This window comes from Tachyglossus aculeatus, chromosome 5, assembly GCF_015852505.1.
Source record: "Tachyglossus aculeatus isolate mTacAcu1 chromosome 5, mTacAcu1.pri, whole genome shotgun sequence".
NCBI lineage: Eukaryota > Metazoa > Chordata > Mammalia > Monotremata > Tachyglossidae > Tachyglossus > Tachyglossus aculeatus.
This window is the reverse complement of record NC_052070.1, coordinates 41411554-41436055: the sequence shown is the minus strand read 5'-3', so window position 1 is coordinate 41436055 and position 24502 is coordinate 41411554. Positions and strand designations below refer to the sequence as shown.

The following is a 24502-nucleotide window of genomic DNA, read 5'->3' as shown; positions in this document are numbered from 1 at the left end:
AGCAGCGTGGCTCAGTGGAAAGAGCACGGGCTTTGTAGTCAGAGGTCATGGGTTCGAATCCCGGCTCCACCACAAGTCTGCTGTGTGACCTTGAGCAAGTCACTTAACTTCTCTGAGCCTCAGTTACCTCATCTGTAAAAATGGGGATTAAGACTGTGAGCCCCACGTGGGACAACTTGATCACATTGTATCCCCCCCCAGCACTTAGAACAGTGCTTTGCACATAGTAAGCGCTTAACCAATGCCATTATTATTATTATTAAATCTGTTGATCAGTCAGTAAGTGGTATTTTATTGAGCACTTTTTTTTAATAATATTTGCTAAGTGCCTTCTATAGCGTGGCTCAGTGGAAAGAGCCCGGGCTTGGGAGTCAGAGGTCGTGGGTTCTAATCCCGGCTCCGCCACTTGTCAGCCGGGTGACTTTGGGCAAGTCACTTAACTTTTCTGTGCCTCAGCTCCCTCATCTGTAAAATGGGGATTAAGACTGTGAGCCCCATGTGGGATAACCTTGATTAGCTTGTATTCCCCCCAGCACTTAGAACAATGATTGGCACATAGCGCTTAACAAATACCAACATTATTATTGTTACTATGAGCCAGGCACTATACTAAGCACTCGGATAGATATACTCCCTTCTGTGCTGCTCTTACTTGCTCCTTCATTCATCCTTCTTTCCATCCTCACAGCCCATATGTATGTGTACGTGTCTGTAATTTACTTATTTATTTATATATATTAATGTCTGCCCCCCTTCTAGACTGTGTATGTGTCTGTAGTTTATTTATCTATATATTTATATTAATGTCTGCCTCCCTCTCTAGATTTTGAGCTCATTGTGGGCAGGAACATGTCCGTTTGTTGTTTTATTGTACTCTTCCAAGCGCTTAGTACGGTGCTTTGCACACAGCAAGCACTCAATAAATACGATGGATGAATGAATGAATGAATGCTAACAAGTTGGACACATTCCCTGTCCCGCATGGGGCTCACAGTCTCAATCTCCATTTTTCAGATGAGGTAACTGAGACACAGAGAAGTTAATTTGCCCAAGGTCACACAGCAGACAAGTGGCAATGCCGGCATTAGAACCCAGGCCCGCGCTTTATCCACTAGGCCATGCCGCCTCTCTTTCCCATTAGCTGTGTTGGGGGACAGAGATTTGTGAGGAGGAGGTGTGTGGGACAGAAGACAGGTGAGGAGACTGTGGTCAGAGACAGAGGGATCTCGGAGTTGGTGAGGGTAGAGATTGTACAGTGACTAGACATGAGGAGATTGAGTGTATGTCCAAGTTGGTAAGTGTGCCAACGAGGGTGGAGCAGGAGGTCAGTGAAGTTGAGGACTGATAGAAAGTAGATAGCGGAAGGACGGGCAGGAACATCTGTGTGGATAGTGAAGTCCCCGAGGATCAATATAGGGATGGAGAAGTGAAAAGGAATGTGAGAAAGGGATCAAAACGGTTAAAGAAGTTGGTAGTGGGACCTCAGGGGCCGGTAGATGACTGTGAATTGGGTAGGGACCGTCTCTGTATGTTTCCAACTTGTAATTCCCAAGCACTTAGTACGGTGCTCTGCACACAGTAAGCACTCAGTAAATACCATTGAATGAATGAATGAATGAAATGGTAGAGGCGGATGATATGTGCTCAGAAGGGAGGGAAAGAGCGGGATGGGGGAAGTGGAATGGTGAGAAGGGGGCATTGAGAAGCGAGGAGGAAGCCAACTCCTCCTCTTTTCCCACTGAGTCTGGGAGAGTGGGTGAAGATGAGGCCCCCTCTAGAGAGAGTGCAGCATGGGAGGCTGTCATCTGGGGAGAGCCAGATTTCAGCGATGAGGCCTTACCTGACTAAGCCCTCTTTTCCTCTTCTTCCACTCCCTTCTGCCCTGCCGTGCTCCCTTTATTCATCCCCCCTCCCAGCCCCACACTACTTATGTACATATCTGTCATTTATTTATTTCTATTAATGCCCGTCTCCCCGTCTAGATTGTAAGCTCGCTTTGGGCAGGAGATGTCTGTTTACTGCTATTTTGTTCTCTCCCAAGCTCTCAGCACAGTGCTCTGCGCACAGTAAGCATCGATTTATTGATCTGGCAAAAGAGACTCGAGAAGCAGCGGCAAAGAGATAGGAAGGAGAACCAGGTCCAGGTTAAGGGGCTTTGGAGAGAGGGTCGAGAAGATCGTTGGAGGAGAGGAAGTAGGGGTAGCGGGTATAAACAGCTCATTTGCAGAGTTTAGAAAGGAGTGGTAAGACAGAGATGGGTGTGGTGAGGACAAGGGAGGGTTTTTCAGGATAGGGGATAAAGGGATATTTGGCATTGGCACGTGCTTTGGATAATGTTTAAACATAGCCTGTTAGAATGCTCACAGATGTGACGTCTGGAAAGAACTGAATATACAGTCTCTTCTCGTATAATGTGTGTTTTCCCTGTGTGTTTTAGTCAGAAAGCTGTTGGAGAATTAGGGAGCACTTGTCCGACAACGCGTGTTTCTGTCTGGATAGAATGCATTTGTAATGTTGGATAAACCAGTTGTGCACTTGTGGACAACAATGGTCAAGGCATGAGTTTCAGAACATGAGCTTGCCACGCTTCAGGGGTCTGACAGTCAGTCAGTCAGTCAGTGAATGGTAGTTACTAAACACTGTGTGCAGAGAACATTGTATTAAGCACTCGAAAGAGTACAGTACTATGAAGTTGGTAGACACAATGCCTGCTATCAAGGAGCTTACAGTTTTGTCAAGAATCTAACCCGTGTGTTTTAGGAGAACTTACTAGGCTTTGAGTTGTGCAAATGGTATGTAACTATCCTGTATCCCCTATCCTAAAAAAAACCCATCTCTTGACCCCACAGCTCTCTCCAGTTATCACCCCATCTCCCTCCTGCCATTCCTGTCTAAACTGAGTGAGTTGTTTACACCCACCGTCTTCATTCTCACTCCTCCTGATCCCCTCCAGTCTGGTTTCCTCCCCCTTCACTCTGTGGAAACAGCCCTCTCTAAAATAACCACTGCCCTTCTCACTAAATCTGAGAGCCTCTACTCTATCCTAACCCTCCCAGATGTCTCAGCTGCCTTTGACACCATATGGACCACCCTCTTCTCCTTAAAATTTTATCCAACTTTGGCTTCACTTGACACTGTCCCCTCCTGGTTCTCCTCTTATGTCTCTAGCAGCTTCTTGGGTTTTTGAGGGGGTTTTTTTTTAGGCTCATTCACTCATTCAATCGATTTATTGAGCGCTTACTGTGTGCAGAGTGTTGTGCTAAGCACTTGGGAGAGTACAGTGCAACAGTGAACAGTCACATTCCCTGTCCACAAAGAGCTTGCAGTCTAGAGTGGACAATACAAATCAATACAATTATAGATATGTGCACAAATGCTGTAGGGCTGGGAAGGGGGAAGAGCAAAGGGAGGCAGTCAGGGCAACGCAGAAGAGAGTGGAAGATGAGGAAAAGAGGAATTTAGTTTGGAAGGCCTCTTGGAGGAGATGTACCTTCAATAAGGCTTTGAATGGGGGAAGAGTAATTGTCGGATTTGAGGAGGAAGGGCATTCCAGGCCAGGGGCAGGATGTGGGCTAGGGGTTGGCGGTGAGACAGATGAGATCGATGAACAGTGAGAAGGTTAGCACTAGAGGAGCGAAGAGTGCAGGCTGGGTTGTAGGAGGAGAGAAGTGACGTGAGGTAGGAGGGGGCAAGATACTGGAGTGCTTTAAAGCCAATGGTGAGGAGTTTTTGTTTAATGCAGTGGTGGATGGGCAACTGCTGGAGTTTTTTGAGAAGCATGGTGACATATTCTGAACGTTTTTGTAGAAAAATGATCTGGACAACAGAGTGAAGTATGGACTGGAGTGGGGAAAGACAGGAGGCTGGGAGGTCAGCAAGGAGACTGATGCGGTAATCCAGATGGGTTAGGATGAGTGATTGTATTAATGTGGTAGCAGTCTGGATGGAGGGGAGAGGGCGGATTTTAACTATGTTGCAAAGACGGGACCGACAGGATTTAGGGATGGAGCGAATATGTGGGTTGAATGAGAGAGAGGAGTCAAGGAAAACGCCAAGGTTATGGGCTTGTGAGACAGGAAGGATGGTGGTGCTGTCTACGGTGAGGGGAAAATCAGAGGGAGGACAGGGTTTGGGTAAGAAGATAAGGAGCTCTGTTTTGGACGTGTTAAGTTTGAGGTGACAGGAGGCAGGAGGAGATGCGAGCCGGGAGAGATGAGGGCTGGAGATGTAGATTTGGGTTCCATCCGCATAGAGGTGGTAGTTGAAGCCATGGGGGAGATTGAGTCCTCCAAGGGAGTGGGCTTAGGTGGTGAATAGAAGGGGACCCAGAACTGAACCTTGAGGGACCTCCACAGTTTGGGGGAGGAGGCAGAGGAGGAGCCCACGGAGGTGACTGAATGAACGTCCTCCTCTGCTTCCCACTCTCTGATAGCGCGGGGTGGGGGGGGGGGGGGTCTCTCAAGACTCAGTTCTGGGTCCCCTTCTATTGTCCATCTCTACCCACTCCCGAGGAGAACTCATTCGTTCTCATGACTTCAGCTACCATCTTTACTGGCGAGAGTCTCAAATTTACCTCTCCAGCCCTGACCTCTCTCCTTCTCTGCAGCTTCACATTTCCTTCTGCCTTCATGGCATCTCTATTTGGGTGTCCTGCTGACACCTCAAACTAAACTTATCCAAAATAGAGCTCAATCAATCAGTCAATCGTATTTATTGAGCGTTTACTGTGCGCAGAGCACTGTACTAAGCGCTTGGGAAGTACGTCATCTTCCCATCCAAATCCTGTCTTTCCCATCACTGTAGACAGTACCACTATCCTCCCGATCTCACAAGCCCGTAACCTTGACGTTATCCTCACTCACCACTCTCACTCAACCCGCATATTCAGACTCACCAGATCCTGTCAGTTAACCTTCATAACATGGCTAAAATCTGCCCTTTCCTCTCCATCCAAACTGCTACTTGGCTGATCCAAGCACTCATCCCTACCTTGATTACCGAATCTGCCCCCTCACTGTCCACCCCATCTGTCCCCACTCCAGTCCATACTTCACTCTACTGCCCAGATCGTTTTTCTAAAAAAACATTCGGTCCGTGTCTCCCCACTCCTCAAGAATCTCCAGTGGTTACCCTTCAACCTTCACTTCAAACTGAAACTCTTCACCGTCAGCTTTAAAGCACTCAATCCGCTCACCCCCTCCTACCTCACCTCACCGACTTCCAGCCCCCAAATTGGCTCCTTTAACGCCAGTTTACTCGTTTATCTCGCAGCCGATTCCTTTCCCACATCCTCTCTCTGGCCTGGAACTGGCCACCGCTCTCCCCACCTCCATAACCTTATTATGGTCACATTTGCCCCAAGAGGCCTTCCCCAATGAAGTCCTCTTTTCCCAGACACCCTCTTCCCTTCCGCATTACGCATTTGGATCCGTATCCTTTGAGTCCCTGATGTTCGCCCCCTCCTCCACCTTAGCACCACAGTACTTATGTTCATATCTATAAGTTATTTATATTAATGTCTGCCTCCGCCCTAGCCTGTAAACTGTTTGTGGGCAGGGAACGGGTCTATCATCCCTGTTATACTGTACTCTCCCAAGCACTTAGTACAGTGCTCTGCACACTATGTGTGCTCAATAAATACTGATTATAGGGAAAATGTCCTCTTGGGAAAAATAGCGATGTTATTCCTGTACCCTTCTTTTTTGTTTTTATATGAGTTACACTCCACCAGGCAAAATCTTCTCATTCCATACTGGCAGCTCCTATTGCGCAGCAGAGACCACCCAGCTCCTAGGCCTCCACTTTTAGAAAGTTTCTGCCCATTGGGAAATAGCATATTCAATGAGTGTCAGTGGTAATAATAATAATATAATAATAATGATGGTATTTGTTAAGTGCTTACTATGTGCAAACCACTGGTCTAAGCGCTGGGGGGGAACACAAGGTGATCAGGTTGTCCCACGTGGGGCTCCCCATTTTACAGATGAGGGAACTGAGGCACAGAGAAGTTAAGTGACTTGCCCAAAGTCACACAGCTGACAAGCGGCAAAGCTGGGAGTGGAACCCGTGACCTTTGACTCCCAAGCCCATGCCCTTTCCACTGAGCCACGCTTCTCCTAGCGTGGAAGAAGAATAAGGAGCGGCAGGTGTTGAGAAACAGCAGGCCTAGCGGCAAGAGCCCGGATTTGGGAGTCAGAGGACATGGGTTCTAATCCCGGCTCCACCACTTGTCTGCTGTGTGACCTTGGGGAAGTCACTTAACTTCTCTATGCCTCAGTTGCCTCATCTGTAACATGGGGATTAAGATCGCGAGACCCACGTGGAGCAATCTGATCACCCCGTATCTACTCCGTGCTTAGAACAGTGCTTGACACAGAGTAAGCACTTAACAAATACCAGAATTATTATTGAAGGAAGCAGTTGTCAGCACCCTGGCAACCTTCCCCCAGCCCTGTCACACCCTCCTCCCTGCTTCTTTTGCCTCTCCACTCCCACCGCCTTACCATTACTAGTAAAGTGCAACTCTGAGGCCTAGATTTCCTCTTTGAGTCATGGTTTCCTGCCCTGTTTGGCTGGATGTATGCTTTTCTTCTCTCTCTAGGTTCGGAGGCCTTTTGATTTCTCCCTGGAGCCTTTGGTTCCTTCTGTCAGTCCCGTGCAGCAGAAAGTAGCACCCTCACTGCAGCAAGAAGAAAAGACAGCAGAAAGACTGCAAGCAGAACCTCTGACCCAAGGAAAGCCTTCCCCACGTAATTCCCCAAATATCTCCTTGCATCACTCCGGAGTAGACCAGCCACGGCGGGCTACAGATTCTCTTGCAAAGGTAAATGCCGTCATTCAAATTCATTGACAATTCAACCGGACCTGGATTCTAATCCCGGCTCCGCCACTTGTCTGCTGTTTGACCTTGGGAAAGTCACTTATCTTCTTTGTACCTCAGTGCCCTCATCTGCAAAATGGGGATTCGATATTTCTTCTCCTTCCTACTTAGGCTGTGAGCCCCATGTGGGACCTGATTATCTTTTGTCTGCCCCGCACTTAGCAAAGTGCTTGGTGCATAGTAAACGCCTAACAAATATCACAGTTATTATTGTCACGCATGGAGCTCTTCCCCGAGAAACACATTTGAACCAAAATACTTGCAGTCTCATATAGACCCTCTTTATCTTATAACATACAGAACTGCCCACGACAAATACCAAGTTGTGACGTTCGTGTAGTTTTAGTTCAGTGCTTGGCACACAGTAAGCGTTTAACAAATACCACCATTATTATTACGGTGGCAAAACTAGCTAAAACGCCGTTACCGACTCCGTGAATCATCTCGAATCCCAACTTTCAGGGGTAACTTAGTTAAGATACCATCGTCCCTGAGTTCCTCTCCAAATTGAGAGCATTCTCTCTTGGCTGCCTTCAACAGAACTTGTGTCATTTTCACTTTATTTCCCTAGTGTCCATCTTGGTTGGCCAACCGGGCTTTTCTGCATTCGTCCCTCTCATACTGGCATTATGCTTTCCTCTAACTTAATTTTCCATTTCTCACTGGAAATGTATTCACGTATGCCTAGTGTATTAAAAACCATTGAGGTTTTACCTGTCATAGGAAGACTTACAGACAAGAATGAATTCTTAACACCAAGGGAAATAAGCAGGTCTCTGGAGTAGAGAAAATGGCCATTGTCCCAGCCAAACAGAGGAAAGATGTTGTCGACGGCAGCATCAGTAATGGCATTGCATGAAAAATCTGGATCCAAAATACTGGGGTTAAGAGTCATAATTGGACCAGGATTCACACTGACTTTTGCTTTGTAAAGCCATGAACTATAATTTGTCAAGTTTGAATCATGTATGTGCATGTTGATGCTAACATCACATTGATATGACTTTAAAGGTAACTTTTACGAAAGATTTAACAGTCAAGAGATTGGCTGGGCCTATATGTTGGGGAACTGGTCTAGAAAAGGGCACCAGAGAAGGTGATTTTTTATTTTTGAATGAGTGATTTTTTAGCTCTGTTCCCTTCCAGATTGATGCATTGCCTTATGATGAGAGACCGCTTCCAACTATTCGTAAGCAGCAAGCAGAAGCACATGCTTATTTGGAGACAGAGGTGACTGAAGAGGATAACAAAGATCCTCCAAGAGGTGGCTTATCAGGAGAGCCGGAACCATTAACGGAAAAAGCCCTGAGAGAAGCTGGCGATGCTATTGAAATGTTTGGAGAAGCTTTGGTAAAAACTGGGAAAAATTACTCCTCCCCCTGCCCCACCTTTTATCTTTGTGAACATCAGGAATCTGAAACGTGTTTCCCCCATCTATAATTTATTTTAAGGTCTGTTTCCCTCACTCGGTTTAAAACTCCTTGAGGGCAGGCATTGTGAATTCTAAGCTTAGTACAGTGCGGTGCATTCAGCAAGCACTTAATAAGCAGTATCGGTTTTACTGGGCCCCATCACCTTTCTTCTCTCAAAAGCACTCGTTCTTCCCTTCTCATACTGCTGTCTTCAACCTCTCAATCCTTCCCCTGTGTCTTATAATAATAATAATTATTATGGCATTTATTAAGTGCTTACTACGTGCAAAGCACTGTTCAAAGCGCTGGGGAGGTTACAAGGTGATCAGGTTGTCCCACAGTCTTAATCCCCATTTGACAGGTGAGGGAACTGAGGCTCAGAGAAGTTAAGTGACTTGCCCAAAGTCACACAACTGACAAGTGGCGGAGCCAGAATTTGAACCTCTGACTCCAAAGACCATGGTCTTTCCATTGAGCCACGCTGCTTCTTCAAATATGCTCATCTCCCCCAACTAAAAAAAAAAAAAGCCTTCAGTCGTCCCCATCACATTCTCCAAAAATGTGACCCCGTCTCTTCCCATTCCAGTCTGATTTTGTTTGAATACCTGCTAGACACACACTATCTTCACTTCCACTCCACCAACTCTCTTCTTGACCTTCCTGAATCTGGTTTTCCTCTCCTTCACTCAACGGAGACTACATCCACCAAAGTCTCCAAAGACCACCTTTTGAGCAAATCTAATGAGTTCTGTTCCAACCCTGACCTGTTGGTAGCCTTTGATACTGCTGACTACTCCGTTTTCCTAGAAGCTCTCTTTGGTCTCTCCTTTCTCCAACACCGTACTCTCCTGATTCTCTTCCTGACTCTGCCAGCTCCTCTCGCCCTTTAACTATGGGTTTCCATTCTGTATCTTGCTCTACTGCCCTCATTCTCTTAAGGAGCTCATCTAGTCCCTCATCTAGTCCCCAAATTTTAGCAACCAGCTTTGTATATGTGACTCCCATTATCTATCTCACCTGACCTTTCGCTTGTCTTAGAGCTTCGCATTTCCTTCTGTCGCCTCAACACTTCCACAATCTCGACCTGCCAGCCTCTTAAACTTAATGTGTCAATAACTGAATTCATCTTCCCGCCTAGAGCTTCTTCTGAATTCCCCCTCACAGTCAACAACTCCATTCTCCCTGTCCAGTCCCCAAGCTCACAGCCTTGATGGTTTCTTTGACTCCTCTCTTGTCTTTCACCTACCATATTTTCAGACTCTAAATCCTGCAAGTTTTTCCCTCTATAATATTTTCCGGATCAGCCCCTCCCTGTCCGCCTTTCAGCCATCACCCTGGTCTAGCCCTTATCCCCTCCTGGCTGGACTCCTACATGAGAAACAGTGTAAACTAATGGAAAAAAGCACAGGATTCAGAGTCAGGAGGCCTGGGTTCTACTCCCAGATTCGCTTTTTGCCTTCTGTGACACGCAGGGCAAGTCATTCAGCTTGTTTGTGCCTCAGTTTTCTCCTAAGTAAAATGGGGATTGAATACGTGTTCTTCCTCCTCCTTAGACTGTTAGCCTCATGTGGGGCAAGGGTGGTGTACACTCTGACTGTATTATATTTACCCCAGTGCTTAACACGTATTTGGCGTATAGTAAGTGCTCAACAAATACCACTATTGTTATTATCTGCTTCCTTAACTGGTCTCCCTGCCTACCACCCTACTCTTCTTCAGTTCTGCCAAGGCCGTCTTCCTTAAAATGTCATTCAGGATTCGTCACCTCCTTCCTTAAGAACCTCCAGCAACTACTTACTTTTCTCTGCATCAAACAGAAGCTCTTGGTCGTTGCTTTCAAGGCCCTTCAACAGCTGGCTGCTGACCTTTCTGTCCTCTTCTCCCTCTACACCCTCACTCTTCCCCAGCTATCCTCCCAACTGTACTTTTAACTCTCTCACTTCTTACCTTCGTCCCCTATCACCGCCTAGATGTGGTGTTCGTGGTGGAGCATCCGGTACTTTACGTTTGGAATCCCGTTCTTCACATTCTCTTTGGGAGGAAAATATTTTTCTTTCATTTGGCTCTTCTGGAATACGCCTATATTTTCGAAAGCAGTGTCATTCGTAGAAGATATTTTACCATGATCACTTTTTCCCCCGGAGATTGGAATACAATAGCTCCAAATATAGAATTAATTGTATGCCCTTCTTATAAATAATGTTGCTGGGTTTCAGGTGGCGGGCACGTATTCCAAGACGTGGTCTTACCGAGAAGACGCCTTGCTTGCTACCTATAAAAAGTTGATGGACCTGCCCGTTGGAGCCCCAAAAGATGACTTAAAGAACATGCTAAGAGCTGCCATCTTTCTTATAAGACGAGCAATAAAAGATGTCGTGTCCTCGGTGAGTAAATTGAGCACTGAATCTAAAATAACAGCTATCACATCTTGAACGTAATGTGAATGTAATTTGAAGGCATATGGACAAAGCATAAGGAAGCAAAGAGCCAGTGTGCGTACGTCTTTTATTTCTGTGTACATATAAATCCCGGAGTTTGCTGGAGCTGGTAACCATTCCACAGACTGCACACGTGCAAGGCGAGCACAACCGCATCTCTGGCCGCAAACAGAAAGACAGATGCATTGGGAAGAAAAAAACAGTAAATAGTTTCTCCAGGCAACAGGGTGTGCGACCCCGGATCACCGTGGAAACGGCAGCGGGTAGTGAGAAGCTGCTGTTAAGGTGAAGCCTTTGAAGGGGAGCTTGTCTCTCGGTGTAAGCGAAGGGAAAACGTGCACCACGCAAATGATAAGCTGGCACCCCAGACAGCCACCCAAAGGCAGACAGATAGACTAAGTCAGGGACAGAGGGGTGAACGGAGGTGAGGGGCAGGCCTATGGGTGGACCCAGATAAACACAAAAAGGTGAGGCCGAAAACAGGGTCAGAACTCAATAATGCTCCTCCGTGGCTCAATGGCAATTGTGGTTGTAGAATGGAACTCCCAGGGGGTGATCAGCAAACCCAGAACAGTCAAGCCAAATACAACATACAGAGGCAGAGCAGGTTTTGTTCGACCTGTAGACCGAAAGCCCCTTTTGGACAGGGAATGTGTCTGCCAGATCTCTGGTATTGTTCTCTCCCAAGCACTTAGTACAGTGCTCTGCCCAGGTAGACACTCAATAAATGTGATCGGTTGATTGACTTGTCAGCATTTTTGAACCTTTCAGTTAGAGGCCCAGAAACACAGGGAACTGACACCCTCAGTGGCGCACATAGAGATGAAGTCAGAGAGGCGTGGGCTGCAACAACCAGACATGCCGAGCAAAGACGGGGTCAGAGACAGAAAGAGGTTCAATAGTGGTAAGAAGAGGATTTGAAGAACTCAATCAATCCATCAGTGGGATTTACCGAGCGCTTACTCTGTGCAGAGCACTGCACCAAGTACTTGGGAGAATACAGTATAATCATGTTGGTATTCCCTGCCCACAAGAAGCTCACAGTCTAGAGGGAGAGACAGACAATATAAATGAATTATGAATATGTATATAAATGCTACTTCCCTCAAGATTTGCTCTATTCTCTAAGCGCTAGTCTAATGCTTTGCACAGGGTAACTGTTCAGTAAGTGTCGATTGCTTCTTTTCCAAAAGATTGTGTCCACTTAAGCAGAAAACTAATGGTTTTGCATTTATTAATAATAATGGTATTAAGTGCTTACTGTGTGCCAAGAAACAAAATAATTGGATCAAACACAGTTCCTGTCCCACGAGGGGCTCATAGGCTATGGGTTTGACCACCTATAGCTTTAATGAAAGGACAGTGTCACTAATGTTAAACTTTTAAGTTAGTTGCTAGGAAGCAGGTCTAATTCATTCTTTATTAGAGTAGTTTATTTTTCTGTGTTTCTTTATATAGGTCTTTCAGACGTCCTTGAAACTGTTGAAAATGATCATCACTCAGTATATTCCGAAACACAAGCTGGCGAAAGTGGAAACGACTCATTGTGTGGAGAGAACCCTTCCTAATTTGCTTACTAGAACTGGCGATTCCTCAGCCCGCCTCCGTATCATGGCTTCAAACTTTATTCAGGTAGAGACAATGAGAAGAACTGGGTGTGAAAGTTCATTTAGATACTAGATTTTCCTAACAATACCTTTGACAGGGTGTTGTGAAAGGCAAGTACTTGTTATATCTTGAATTTCGTGTCACAGAACTTAGCAGTCCAAAAAGTAAATTCTTCACGTGAAAGCTCAACTATAAAGGACCTGTTTTGTTTCCCCAAAACATCCCACTCCCAACCACAGACCAGCAAACAAGTGGAGAAAGGATTCCTTTTTAGTTGTTATTGTTTTCTCAGACAAGAGTCGTTTTTTTCTTCATGGGCTTGCCTCAATATCTAGTTGAAGTTTCAGACTTAGAGATATGCACATATATTGCTATTTATGAACTGCATCTTTCTTGTGTCCTGAGTAGGTTACTCTTTTTTCACCTAGTTGCCTTTCAGGATATTTCCATAAGCTTTTGGGAGTCTAGCAGATCACTGGAAATGCTGTGGTCTCATCAATCCTTCACATTAAAGAGCTCAGAGATTTTGCAGAACATTCAGTTGGCAAAAAACAAAATATTGTTTGTGCATGTACACACACACACACACACACGCGCGCGCACACACACCACACACACACACACACCAATCCCCTTTTAATTCTGGGTGCGCCCTTCCCACTCCCCTTCAGGAGGGTTTTCTGTGGTAGCTCCCTGAAGACCAAAAACCACTTCATTGAGAAGGCAGGGCTTCTTTTTGTATCGTTTTGCTGAATAAAAATCGTCCCAAAGAATGAGGTTGAGGGAGTCTTAAAAAGGCCAAAACTTGGATAAAATCAAGTGTCAATATGAAAATAGGGAAAAATCATCCACTGTGAATTAAGGCCCTGTTTCTGTATATAGGAAGAAGCAGAGATGTCCATAAAATGCCTTTGCCTTCTACAAATTATCCATTTATTCTAGTTCTCTGAGTACATTTTTCAGTGGAAGTTGAGAGGAAAAAGCCAAATGGGAATCTAAGCAAATGATGTAAAATAAATACCTGCTGAACTCAGACAGTCCTTGTCTCCTAATGATCCAGCAGGGATTGGTTTTACCCAGTGAGTGGAGGATCCCAGGCTGCTTTCTCTAATAAAATTTGGAAAAGGGAGCAGGATTCAGTGGACCTACATTAGCACACTTTCAGGAGGGCGTTTTGAGTTGCTCACTCTTGACCCATAACCAGTCGTTGAGCAGAGAAGAAACATTTCTTTTGGCTAGTAGATTGTGGACTAAATGTTATTAATAATGTCATGTGGTTATTCTAATCTCAAAGATATCTATCACTTCATATACTTTTTGTAAAATTACTCTGTACTTACCTACTTGACAGAAATGAGAAAATAGCCACACTGACGATATTTGGCAAAGAGGGAGAGCGAAAATCTGTCTTTTAATGTAGCAGAAAATAAATCAGTGTAGCATTTAATTTTTTGCAAGTGAGAAGTTTTTAATGATTTTCTGTGTGGTAGAAAGCCAAAAGATGATGTGTAAGTAATTTGTTTTCCTCTACAGAAAGGCTGTTACTTTTCTGTCATATTTCTTGATCTAGTGAAAAATTAGAGACAAATCAGGGGAAAAGAATATGTTCAAATTATAAATGAATTCCTGATTCATTAATTAAAACTAATTAAATCCAAACCCATTCACTTTTGAAAAGATGCATGAATGTCCAAAGTACTTCAAAGATGAGGACACAGAATACATCCAACAGTTTTCCAGAATTCCTGCATTCCACTTTGTTCCTGTCCAGAAGCTATTAGTAGGCTACAGGGCCCTTCCTCGTCCCTGTCAGTAGCTAGCATACTGCTGCTTTTCTCTTGGTCAGATTCTTCACTCTAATTCCTTTGCATCTGCATTTACAGATGCTCTTACCCACACTTGCAGCCTAAATTGAAGATAATTGACTTAGCAAAACCCAGAAATCAGGCAACAGAACCATCCATTTCTCTCCAGTGTAGATATGTGTGCCTGTTTCAATCAATTGTATTTGTGGAGCGCCTACTTTGTGCAAAGCACTGAAACTAAGCGCTTGGGAGAGTATAACAGAGTTGGTAGACATGTTCCTTTCCCACAGTGAGTTTACATTTGTCCCCTTGGCCTCCCTTCCTTTGAGAGCCTGGTAGTTAAAAAAGCAGGTATTGAAATTTTTCCAGAGAAATAGCTAGGAGAAACTAGTGTGTCCTGGTGCATTATAATATCCCTTTCATTCATTCAGTCTAGTCAATCATATTTATTGAGCACTTACTGTGTGCAGAGCACTGTACTAAGTGCTTGGAAAGTACAGTTCAGCAATAGAGACAATCCCTGCCTGTAACAGGCTTACAGTCTAGAAGGGGGAGACAGACATCAAAACAGGTAAGCAGACATCAGTGGCATCAATATAAATAAATAGCATTATAGATATATACACATCAAAAAAAGCAAACAGGCATTAATATATTTTTATCAACCCAATAAAAATTTTCTACGCCGTGTGGATTGCCAGGGCCCCAGTTGGCACTTACTACTAGCCCCAAATCTGAATCTGAATTTTATATTTACAGACCTGCTTCATATTGAAGTTGTGTGTGTGTATGTGTGTGTGTGTGAAGTGGCAGGTGTCCTAAAATTTTCCTTAACATAATCAGGTTTCTCAGGGCCCTAAATTTTATCCTAAGTCCCCCAAGGAATGAGAATTCAACTCTTGGACTTGTTCTAAATAAAATAGAAAATCAGGCATTCTAGGGAGACAGTACCTTGTCTCCCTTGAAACTTATTCTGATGTCATTGAAGTTTTTCTAATTTGCCATGACATGATATGTAAAAAAATTTTGCCTACCCCGGTATAAAAACTGCTTTCTTTCCTGTAGGAAATGGCACTGTTTAAGGAAATTAAGCCTCTCCAAATTATCCCCAGTTACCTGGTCCAGCCGTTAAAGCCAAATGCCCCAACTCATTTGGCGATGAGCCAGCTGGAGTTACTGACCCGGCTGTTGAGAGATCTGGGGACTGAACATTCTGGATTCACCATTGATAACGTCATGAAGGTAAGAGTAACTGATAGACTACTTGGGTTTTACTTTTAGGAGAGCGTCAAGTTTCTGTGGTACCGTACTCTGAATGGTCAGCTCGGGAGAAGAATGCAGTATAATCTCACGTGCAAATAGAACAGCCAGTTTGAAAAAAGGTGCAGATTTCCCCTGTCTTTTCTCTGTATTAACATTACCTGATTCTGTGTCCAGCTATCATCAGTCGTATTTATTGAGCGCTTACTGTGTGCAGAGCACTTTACTAAGCGCTTGGGAAGTACAAGTTGGCAACATATAGAGACAGTCCCTACCCAACAGTGGGCTCACAGTCTAAAAGGGGGAGACAGAGAACAAAACCAAACATACTAACAAAATAAAATGAATAGAATAGATATGTACAAGTAAAATAGAGTAACAAATATGTACATATATACATATATGCAGGTGATGTGGGGAAGGGAAGGAGGTAAGATGGGGGGATGGAGAGGGGCACGAGGGGGAGAGGAAGGAAGGGGCTAAAGATGAAGATGAAGGGATTTGTTACTGTCCTTTTGGTGGCAATTCAGCCAGGAAGAGCATTTGTTTGGGGAGATAATCGATCAGCCTCACAGTTCTAGGAATAATAATAATAACAATTACGGTATTTGTTAAGTGCTTACTATGTGTCACTGTTCTAAGCCCCTTCCTTCCTCTCCCCCTCGTCCCCCTCTCCATCCCCATCTTACCTCCTTCCCTTCCCCACAGCACCTGTATATATGTTTGTACATATTTATTACTCTATTTATTTATTTATTTATTTATTTTACTTGTACATATCTATTCTATTTATTTTATTTTATTTTGTTAGTATGTTTGGTTTTGTTCTCTGTCTCCCCCTTTTAGACTGTGAGCCCACTGTTGGGTAGGGACTGTCTCTATATGTTGCCAATTTGTACTTCCCAAGCGCTTAGTACAGTGCTCTGCACATAGTAAGCGCTCAATAAATACGATTGATTGATTCTAAGCACTGCAGTAGGTACAGGGTAATCAGGTTGTCCCACATGGGGTGCACACTTTTAATCCCCATTTTACAGCTGAGGTAACTGAGGCACAGAGAAGTTGTGACAACAGACAGGTGGCGGAGCCAGGATTAGAACCCACGTCCTCTGACTCCCAAGCCCGTGCTCTTTCCAGTAAGCCACGCTGCTTTCCGAGGAAAGAGAAGAAGATTTTTTTCCAAAGAAGAGAGGCTGGTGTGTGGTGCAGGGGCGGGGGGTTGCCTAGGGAGAGACTTGACTTTGCCGGTCCTTCCCCAGCTCTTAGACCTGGCCAAAACTCTCACACTGCCTTTCTCCCTGGATCCCCACTTCAATCCATACTTCATGCTGCTGCCCGGATTATCTTTGTCCAGAAACGCTCTGGGCATGTTACTCCCCTCCTCAAAAATCTCCAGTGGCTACCAATCAATCTGCGCATCAGGCAGAAACTCCTCACCCTGGGCTTCAAGGCTGTCCATCACCTCGCCCCCTCCTACCTCACCTCCCTTCTCTCCTTCTACAGCCCAGTCCGCACCCTCCGCTCCTCCACCGCTGATCTCCTCACCGTACCTCGCTCTCGCCTGTCCCGCCATCGACCCCCGGCCCACGTCATCCCCCGGGCCTGGAATGCCCTCCCTCTGCCCCTCCGCCAAGCTCTCTCTCTTCCTCCCTTCAAGGCCCTACTGAGAGCTCACCTCCTCCAGGAGACCTTCCCAGACTGAGCCCCTTCCTTCCTCTCCCCCTTGTCCCCCTCTCCATCCCCCCCATCTTACCTCCTTCCCTTCCCCACAGCACCTGTATATATGTATATATGCTTGTATATATTTATTACTCTATTTATTTATTTATTTTATTTTACTTGTACATATCTATTCTATTTATTTTATTTTGTTAGTATGTTTGGTTTTGTTCTCTGTCTCCCCCTTTTAGACTGTGAGCCCACCGTTGGGTAGGGACTGTCTCTATATGTTGCCAACTTGTACTTCCCAAGCGCTTAGTACAGTGCTCTGCACACAGTAAGCGCTCAGTAAATACGATTGATGATGATGATGATGATGATGATCCTCTGACACTCCCCTAGGGTCCCAAGCAGCCAGCAAGTGACTGGTCAGATGAGGGTTGTTGAGAAATCCCGGGCACATTCCTCCCAAGTTAAGTTGAAGATTCCAGGGATTAGGCACTTAAAAGTGATCTGTTTAATGAATAGAGAAGCAGCATGGCTCAGTGGAAAGAGCCCGGGCTTGGGAGTCAGAGGCCATGGGTACGAATCCCGGCTCCGCCACATGTCTGCTGTGTGACCTTGGGCAAGTCACTTAACTTCTCTGAGCCTCAGTTACCTCATCTGTAAAATGGGGATGAAGACTGTGAGCCCCACGTGGGACAGCCTGATCACCTTGTATCCCCCCCAGCGCTTAGAACAGTGCTTTGCACACAGTAAGCGCTTAACAAATGCCATCATCATCAGATAAATAAAGCCTAGCTCCTTTGAAAGGTAGCTGGAGATGCCCTTGGGATTTTTGTCCAGCGCCGACTCCCTGTGTGTAAATCAGATAATAATAATAATAATTGTGGTATTTGTTCAGCGCTCACTGTGGGCCAGGCACTGTGCTAAACGCTGGGGTGGATACAAGCAAATTGGGTTGGTTCTAGTCCCTGGCCCACATGGATCTTACAGTCTTAATCCCCATTTTGCAGATGAGGGAACTGAGGCACAGCTGACCTGTGTGCTTCCAGGTCCCAGGCTCCTGCCCGCCCTAGCCATATGACCGTCCCCCATTCCTTCTTCCCATTTCCAATCTGAGGAGGAGGAGGAATGCTGCAGCCTGGAATTGCAGGAATTGCTGCAACCTGGTTCAGTTCTCCTGGATTTCTTTCCCAGACCCTTTTATCCCCCCAACCCCTACCCCACCCTTGTCACCTCTGCCTTCCATCATCCCTCAAAGTTGAGTAAGAGGTGCACTTGTCTTTCTCTCCAATCAGCAGTATTTACGCCAGCTGTTTTCACTCATTTAAATGTCCTTCCTTATTCCCTCCACTCCCCACCTCATCCTGTCTCTCGCCCTTTCCAAAAAACAAAGCGTTTGTTTGAATGTCATAACAATGGAAATAAGTCTGAGCCCAGAGTGGCAGTGAGTCTGCTAACGAAAGGGCAGAACCGGGCCTTTCACTTCGCGACAAATTCAAACCTGGGAAAGTTCATAAATTCATGTTTTCAGGTCATTTGGACCCGTGGGGTATGAAAGAGACCTGGCTGTCTTCAGCCACCTTGCCGTCTGATAGCTGCCTAAACTGGCTAGCCTCAAAAGCTGAATAATAAAAGCTCTGAAACTGGGAGTTACTGTGGCACATTTCAGGCTGAACCTAAGCATCCCCTCACACTGAATGTGTGTTTAAACAAAACTTATTGTTGTCTAAGGCCTATATTTCTTTTTGGCCTTGATTTCTGAGCCCCCTTTATCTCACAGGTAAGAGACCGTCCCATTTACTATAGAATTCCACTTTGTAGTGCTGAGTCTGATTCTCCGTGATCCATTGGGCCCCAAGAGTTAAGATCACTAGTGGCTTGTAACCTGAAAAATGAAGCTTTTTGCTGAAAAAAATTAAAATACTGTTAATTGACTGTAAGAACACTTTTTCTCAAAATTTCTAGGTGAATTTACTCTTAAAAATAAGTCAGATTTGAAGGTGGTAGAACATGGGGTGTTTTCTTGCTTCTAGCACATTCCCCCTGAGATGATATGTTTTTATCAATTGTGTTCTCCAAGATGATTATTTAAAGCGAAGGATATGAGGTGATTTGGAACTGGTTTTGCCCAAGTAAACAACTAAAGGTTCCCAAAACAGCGTGCAGCCGTGTGCCTTAGTGGAAAGAGCATGGGCTTGGAAGTCAGAAGTCAGAAATTCTGATCCCAGCTCCGCCACCTGTCAGCTGGGTGACTTCGGGCAAGTCACTTAACTTCTCTGTGCCTCAGTTACGTCATCTGTAAAATGGGGATTAAGAGTGTGAGCCCTGCGTGGGACAGCCTGATAACCGTGTATCTGCCCCAGCGCTTCCAACAGTGCTTGGTACATCGTAAGCGCTTAACAAATACCATCATCATCATCATCGAAACTCAGGAGACTGATAAGCCTGTTTTTTTGGCTGATATTTTAAGAACCCAATGGGGAAAAAAAAAATCATGTGCAGCAATCCTCTCATGGTTTGTGGAGGCAGCATTAAATGGAATCTCTTAATCCCAGTTTCAGTGATGTATAGCATGGGGGTTTATGTTTCTGGCAAGCCTCGGGTGAAGGAAAAGTCACCCGTTAGTGATGGAGTCTCCTGTCAGACAAGCCTTGTTCCCATCACTTCAAGGGCAGTTAGAGGGGGACATGAAAGCGTGGCTCAGTGGGAAGAGCACGGGCTTGGGAGTCAGAGGACATGGGTTCTAATCCCGAGTCCTCCACTTGTCTGGCGTGTGACCTTGGGCAAGCCACTTAAATTCTCCATGCCTCAATTACCTCATCTGTAAAATGGGGATTAAGACTGTGAGCCCCATGTGGGACAAGGGACTATGTCCAACCTCTTTATCATGTATCAACCCCAGCGCTTAGAACAGTGCCTGACAGTAGTAAGTGTTTAACAAATGCCACTATTATTATTATTTTTATCTTTCATGGCTCAGAGAAAGGATTGTGTACTTAGAAGGACTGAAAACTTGGAACTTTGAATCTGTTTAATTGGGTGGGCAGTGGTGGGAAAAAGGCTCATTGAAATGTGTTGCAGATGTGCCTCTGCTGAAAAACATCCAACCTTGTTTTTAGTTTGCAGTAGGAGCTCTGGAACACAGGGTATATGAAGTTCGAGAAAAGGTAGTCCGAATTATTTTGGACATGTATAAGCTCCACAGGACTGCTGTTCTAGACTACCTTCCTCCAGATGATGCCAACACCCGTAAGAATGTTCTCTTTAAAACACTCTTCGATGGATTTGCCAAAATAGATGGCAGACCTACGGAAGCTGAAATGAGGGTAAGTTTTTACGGATAAAACCATTTACGCATTTTGAAGTACCCTACAAAAATAGTCCATGCAGAAGCATATGATGGAAAAAAACATTTTAAGTCAGCCTAAAGGGTAGTTTGAGAAAATGATCAGTGTCTAAAAGTCTGTGCTGTTTACTTGTCAATCGCCGAAAGAACTAGACTGGCTGGAATCAGTCGATCAGCAATTTGTATTGTGTATGCTTACTGGGTGCAAGAGCACTGTACTAAGCGCTTGGGCGACACAATACAACTGAGTTGGTAGACCCATTCCCTGCCCCCAAGGAGCATAAATTCTACAAAGGAGGAGAAATGAGAAGCAGCATGGCCTAGTGGAAAGAGCCCAGACCGAAGAGGCAGAAGACTCAGCTTTGTCACTGGCCTTGAGAAGCCATCTAAATTCTCAGTACTTCAGTTTCCCCATCAGTAAAATAAGAGTTAAGTAACTGTTCTCCCTCTCCCTTAGACTACAAGCCTTATACAGGAAAGGGCCTGTGTACCACCTGCTCATATTATAGCCACCCCAACACAGTGCTTGGTAAGCACTTAAATACCACAACCATTATGCATTATTGCAAACGGAGAGAGCTAAAGCAATGGGAGCCCCCACCCTCTGCATTGGAGGAGACCAGCACTCAGATTGGCATCTCCTCTCTGCTCAGTCTGGGTTGCAGACTGCCACCCTCCCTAAGGATCAGTTCCGCAGCATCCCCTTCGGCATTTCCCTGGAGGCGGGGGTCCCAGGTTGAAACGGGGTTGACTACCTGAAAGTAGCCTGTTATCAGTGTGGGCCACAGATTTCACCCCCTTATAAGAATCCCTTCCGCATGGTCCCCAGGGGTGGGACCCAAAAACCACTTGGAACAGAGGAAGCTGGGCTGATCAGATCAGTCTCTTCCTCATCGTCGTCGCCGTCCTCCTCCTCCTCTCTTCTTCCTCCTCTTCCACCTCCTCTTCCTTATCATCCTATCCAGGGGAAGGAGCCTGAAAAGATTTGATCAGAGCTCCATCCCCTGAACTGCCGCAGGCCGGGCCAGTCTGGCAACTGCTCAGATTGTTGTCTGATCAGGGATGGAACTGGCCACAGTTTAGTTGCTCTGAAGCGATGACAGCGGTTGGCCTTTCAACTATTAATTCGCCACCATTTGTTCTACGGGCTAGAGAATTCGTCTGAAATCGTTTCATTGATTCTGGCACAAGTTTTACACAGTAAGAGAAGAATTTTTGTGCTGCGTTTCCCTCTCTCCCAGCTTTGTAGAGTGCATTAAATTCACTTTAATGGACACGTAACTTTCTTAACAGGCTCAGAAAAAGGCAGCTACTGATGAAGTGGAAAAGCAAAAGAAGGAAGAAATCAAAGTTTTACAAGGGCAGTTGGCAACTCTACAAGAAATTCAGACTGACATTCCAACTGGAAAGGTTAATCCACCTTTCGATTATACATTTTAGCTTGAAACTGTCCATACTGGTCTTTTAGTGGGAGGACAGGTACGTCTACACCTCACGATTTGCTCTTTCTCAAGACGATCCCAAAACAAATACTCCAGTAGCAACAGAGAGCATCAGTGGAAAAAGATTATGATCGGATTGTTCCAACCTAGAAGTAGAAGGAAGAGCCAGCATAAAAGCTAGAACTCCTACGAGCGTTTAGTCAAAGGTCGGAGACAAGCAGTGGCATGTAGGGTGTCTGTGATTAATTAAAGTCCTCTCTGATGATCTCATACTTTCCCCAGCTCTCAGTACGGTTCTCGGCTGATAGTGAGCACGTAATAAATACCCTAACTAGCAAAGCGTTCTTCAGTCAGACCTATTGCGCCTTCTTTCTGAAATGCCGAGCTTCTCGTGGTTTCAAGTAGACCAGCCTCCCAGCGTGCACTTTAAAGTTTGAGATTGGAATTAATTCCCTCAGGGTGGAAGAATGGGTGTTTTGGGGGTTTTCCAGTATGGAGGGAAAGAAATAAAGTTTTCTTTTAACACATGATGAAATGCAGAGGGTGTATGTAGATTGAATGTTTGATGTGCATTTTTGACTGGCCCTTAAAAAGCTATCACCGTCGATAGGAAGTGGTGGCGGCAGAAAAATATCGATCGTTTCACCGGAGATTTGGGAAAATTGGAGGGCAAGAGATTCAGATAAGAGGGTAGGTGTTCCCCTCCCTAACCGCGACGCTGAATGGCGAGAACAGCCATCAATTCTTTGAAGTATCTTCAGTGTGTCACTGAGACCTGAATACGGGGAGGAGTAGAGCTTTGATCTAGCGTAATATTGTCTTGTGTTCTTACTACTCTGAGCACGGTGGGACATTTTAAAAGAAGACTGATGACACGGTTCCTACCCTTGAGCATGTAATGTAGAAGACGGGGCAGAACAAGGGAACATACAGAGCTAGAGTAGCTGGAGTGAATGAGAAGCAGTGGGCTCCACTGCGCACGGGCTCTTCCACTTGTCTTGGGCAAGTTGCTTAACTTCTCTTGCCTCAGTTCCCTCATCTGTAAAATGGGGATTAAGACTGTAAGCCCCATGTAGGACACGGGCTGTGTTCAACGTGATTTAATTGTATCCACCCCAGCACAGTGTAGTACCTGGCACTTAACAAATAACACAATTATCATCATCATCATCTATCCCAGGTACATAGTATAGTGCCTGGCACAGAGTAAGCACTCAACAAATAGTATTAGAAAAAAAAAACGGCACAGGTTATTGTGGGGCAAGAAATCATCCCGCTGACTTGAAATGTATTTTGACTCCAGCTAATTTCTTCCTTAGTTTATTTGTTCCTTCTCGTGTCTTCTTTGGCCCATTAATCTGCCATCAGGATGAGGTTCTGATCTCTTTATTTTGTATCTTAGGGAAAGAAAAGTGGCCCTGTAAATCTAAAGAATCAAGGTATGTAAAACATGCACGAGAAGCAGTGTGGTCTAGTGGAAAGAGCCTGGGCCTGGGAGTAAAAGGATCTGGGTTTTAATCCCATCTGTACCACTTATCTGCTGTGTGGCCTTGGGCAAGTCACTTCACTTCTCTGGGCCTCAATTACCTCATCTGCAAAATGGGCATTCAATACCTGTTCTCTCTGCCCCTTGGGCTGGGAGCCCAATGTGGGACCTGATTATCTTTTATCTACCCCAGCATTTTAGTACAGTACTTGACACGTAGTAAATGCTTAGCAAACGCAATTATTGTTATTATCATCGTTATTGATATACATGGAGAATTTCCCCAAGAAACACATTTTGAACCAAAATATGCGCAGTCACATTAAGCCCCTCTTTATCTTATAACTTACGAAACTGCCCACAGAGCCACACGCCAAATCCCGAGGTGTGAAGTTGGCGTGGTTTGAAGAGTATGCAGCCGATTTTTCAGATATGACTCAGAAAAGAAGTGTGAAGGATTTCAAGAACCCGTTGTCGTTTTTCTCCTCATTTCTCTAGATGATCAAGGAGAAACAGCAACCCCTCCTATAGCTCCCGAAATTCCAGGTGACCAATCCCCAAGTACGAACTTTCTAGATAAGTAAGTAAATGTATTTTTACCATATTTTAGGTCAGTTGCTCTCATCGGGAACTGCGAAAGGCAGCCAGGTCTGGTGGAAAAAGCTTGAGGCCGGGGGTCTGAGGAGGCTGTAGTGTAAGTGCCCAGGTGTGCCGGTAACCATGGGCAAGTGATTTCAATTTCTTCACACAGAAAATGGAGAAAGTACCGGCCTGACCTATATCCCAGGGAGGTTGTGAGGATAAAATGAGCTAATGCGAAAGCACGGTGGAAAATTAAAAGTGCTCTACAAGTAAAATGGGGGGGAAAAAAAGGAAACACAGTTCACTTAATAAAAAATGCTTGAGTTTTTACTAGGCCCCTATTCAATCATTTCAGGATGAGAAAATTGCCTTCCACAGTGGCCTAATGAGGTCTTCTCCCCCTCCTCTCCCCAGACATTCTTCTTCAGGGTTTGCATGACCTTTAAAGCGGATTATCAAAGCTACAGAATACTGGGATCACAGCCGGGCCTCTTGCTGTAAAAAGCCAAAACTTTGAAGGTTCAAGGACCGTAGAGAAAGTTATCTTCTTGCCAGGCTTCCCCTGACCTAAAGCTTTT

General features: G+C 45.1%; 1 protein-coding gene across 10 annotated transcripts in view; it reads left to right on the top strand.

Moving 5' to 3' along the window:
• The window catches only part of CEP104 (centrosomal protein 104), an 81459-nt gene that overhangs the window by 39585 nt on the left and 17372 nt on the right, over positions 1 to 24502 (top strand). For 9 of the 10 annotated variants that reach the window (XM_038746116.1, XM_038746115.1, XM_038746114.1 and 6 more), the window contains exons 9-17: positions 6602 to 6823; positions 8027 to 8230; positions 10509 to 10676; positions 12189 to 12362; positions 15209 to 15385; positions 20188 to 20394; positions 21708 to 21824; positions 23259 to 23295; positions 23841 to 23922. In XM_038746116.1, the coding sequence (XP_038602044.1) occupies positions 6602 to 6823; positions 8027 to 8230; positions 10509 to 10676; positions 12189 to 12362; positions 15209 to 15385; positions 20188 to 20394; positions 21708 to 21824; positions 23259 to 23295; positions 23841 to 23922 (1388 nt within the window). Of the gene's footprint in view, positions 1 to 6601; positions 6824 to 8026; positions 8231 to 10508; positions 10677 to 12188; positions 12363 to 15208; positions 15386 to 20187; positions 20395 to 21707; positions 21825 to 22466; positions 22547 to 23258; positions 23296 to 23840; positions 23923 to 24502 lie in introns of those variants that run through there. The other variant, XM_038746124.1, reaches the window with a different exon arrangement.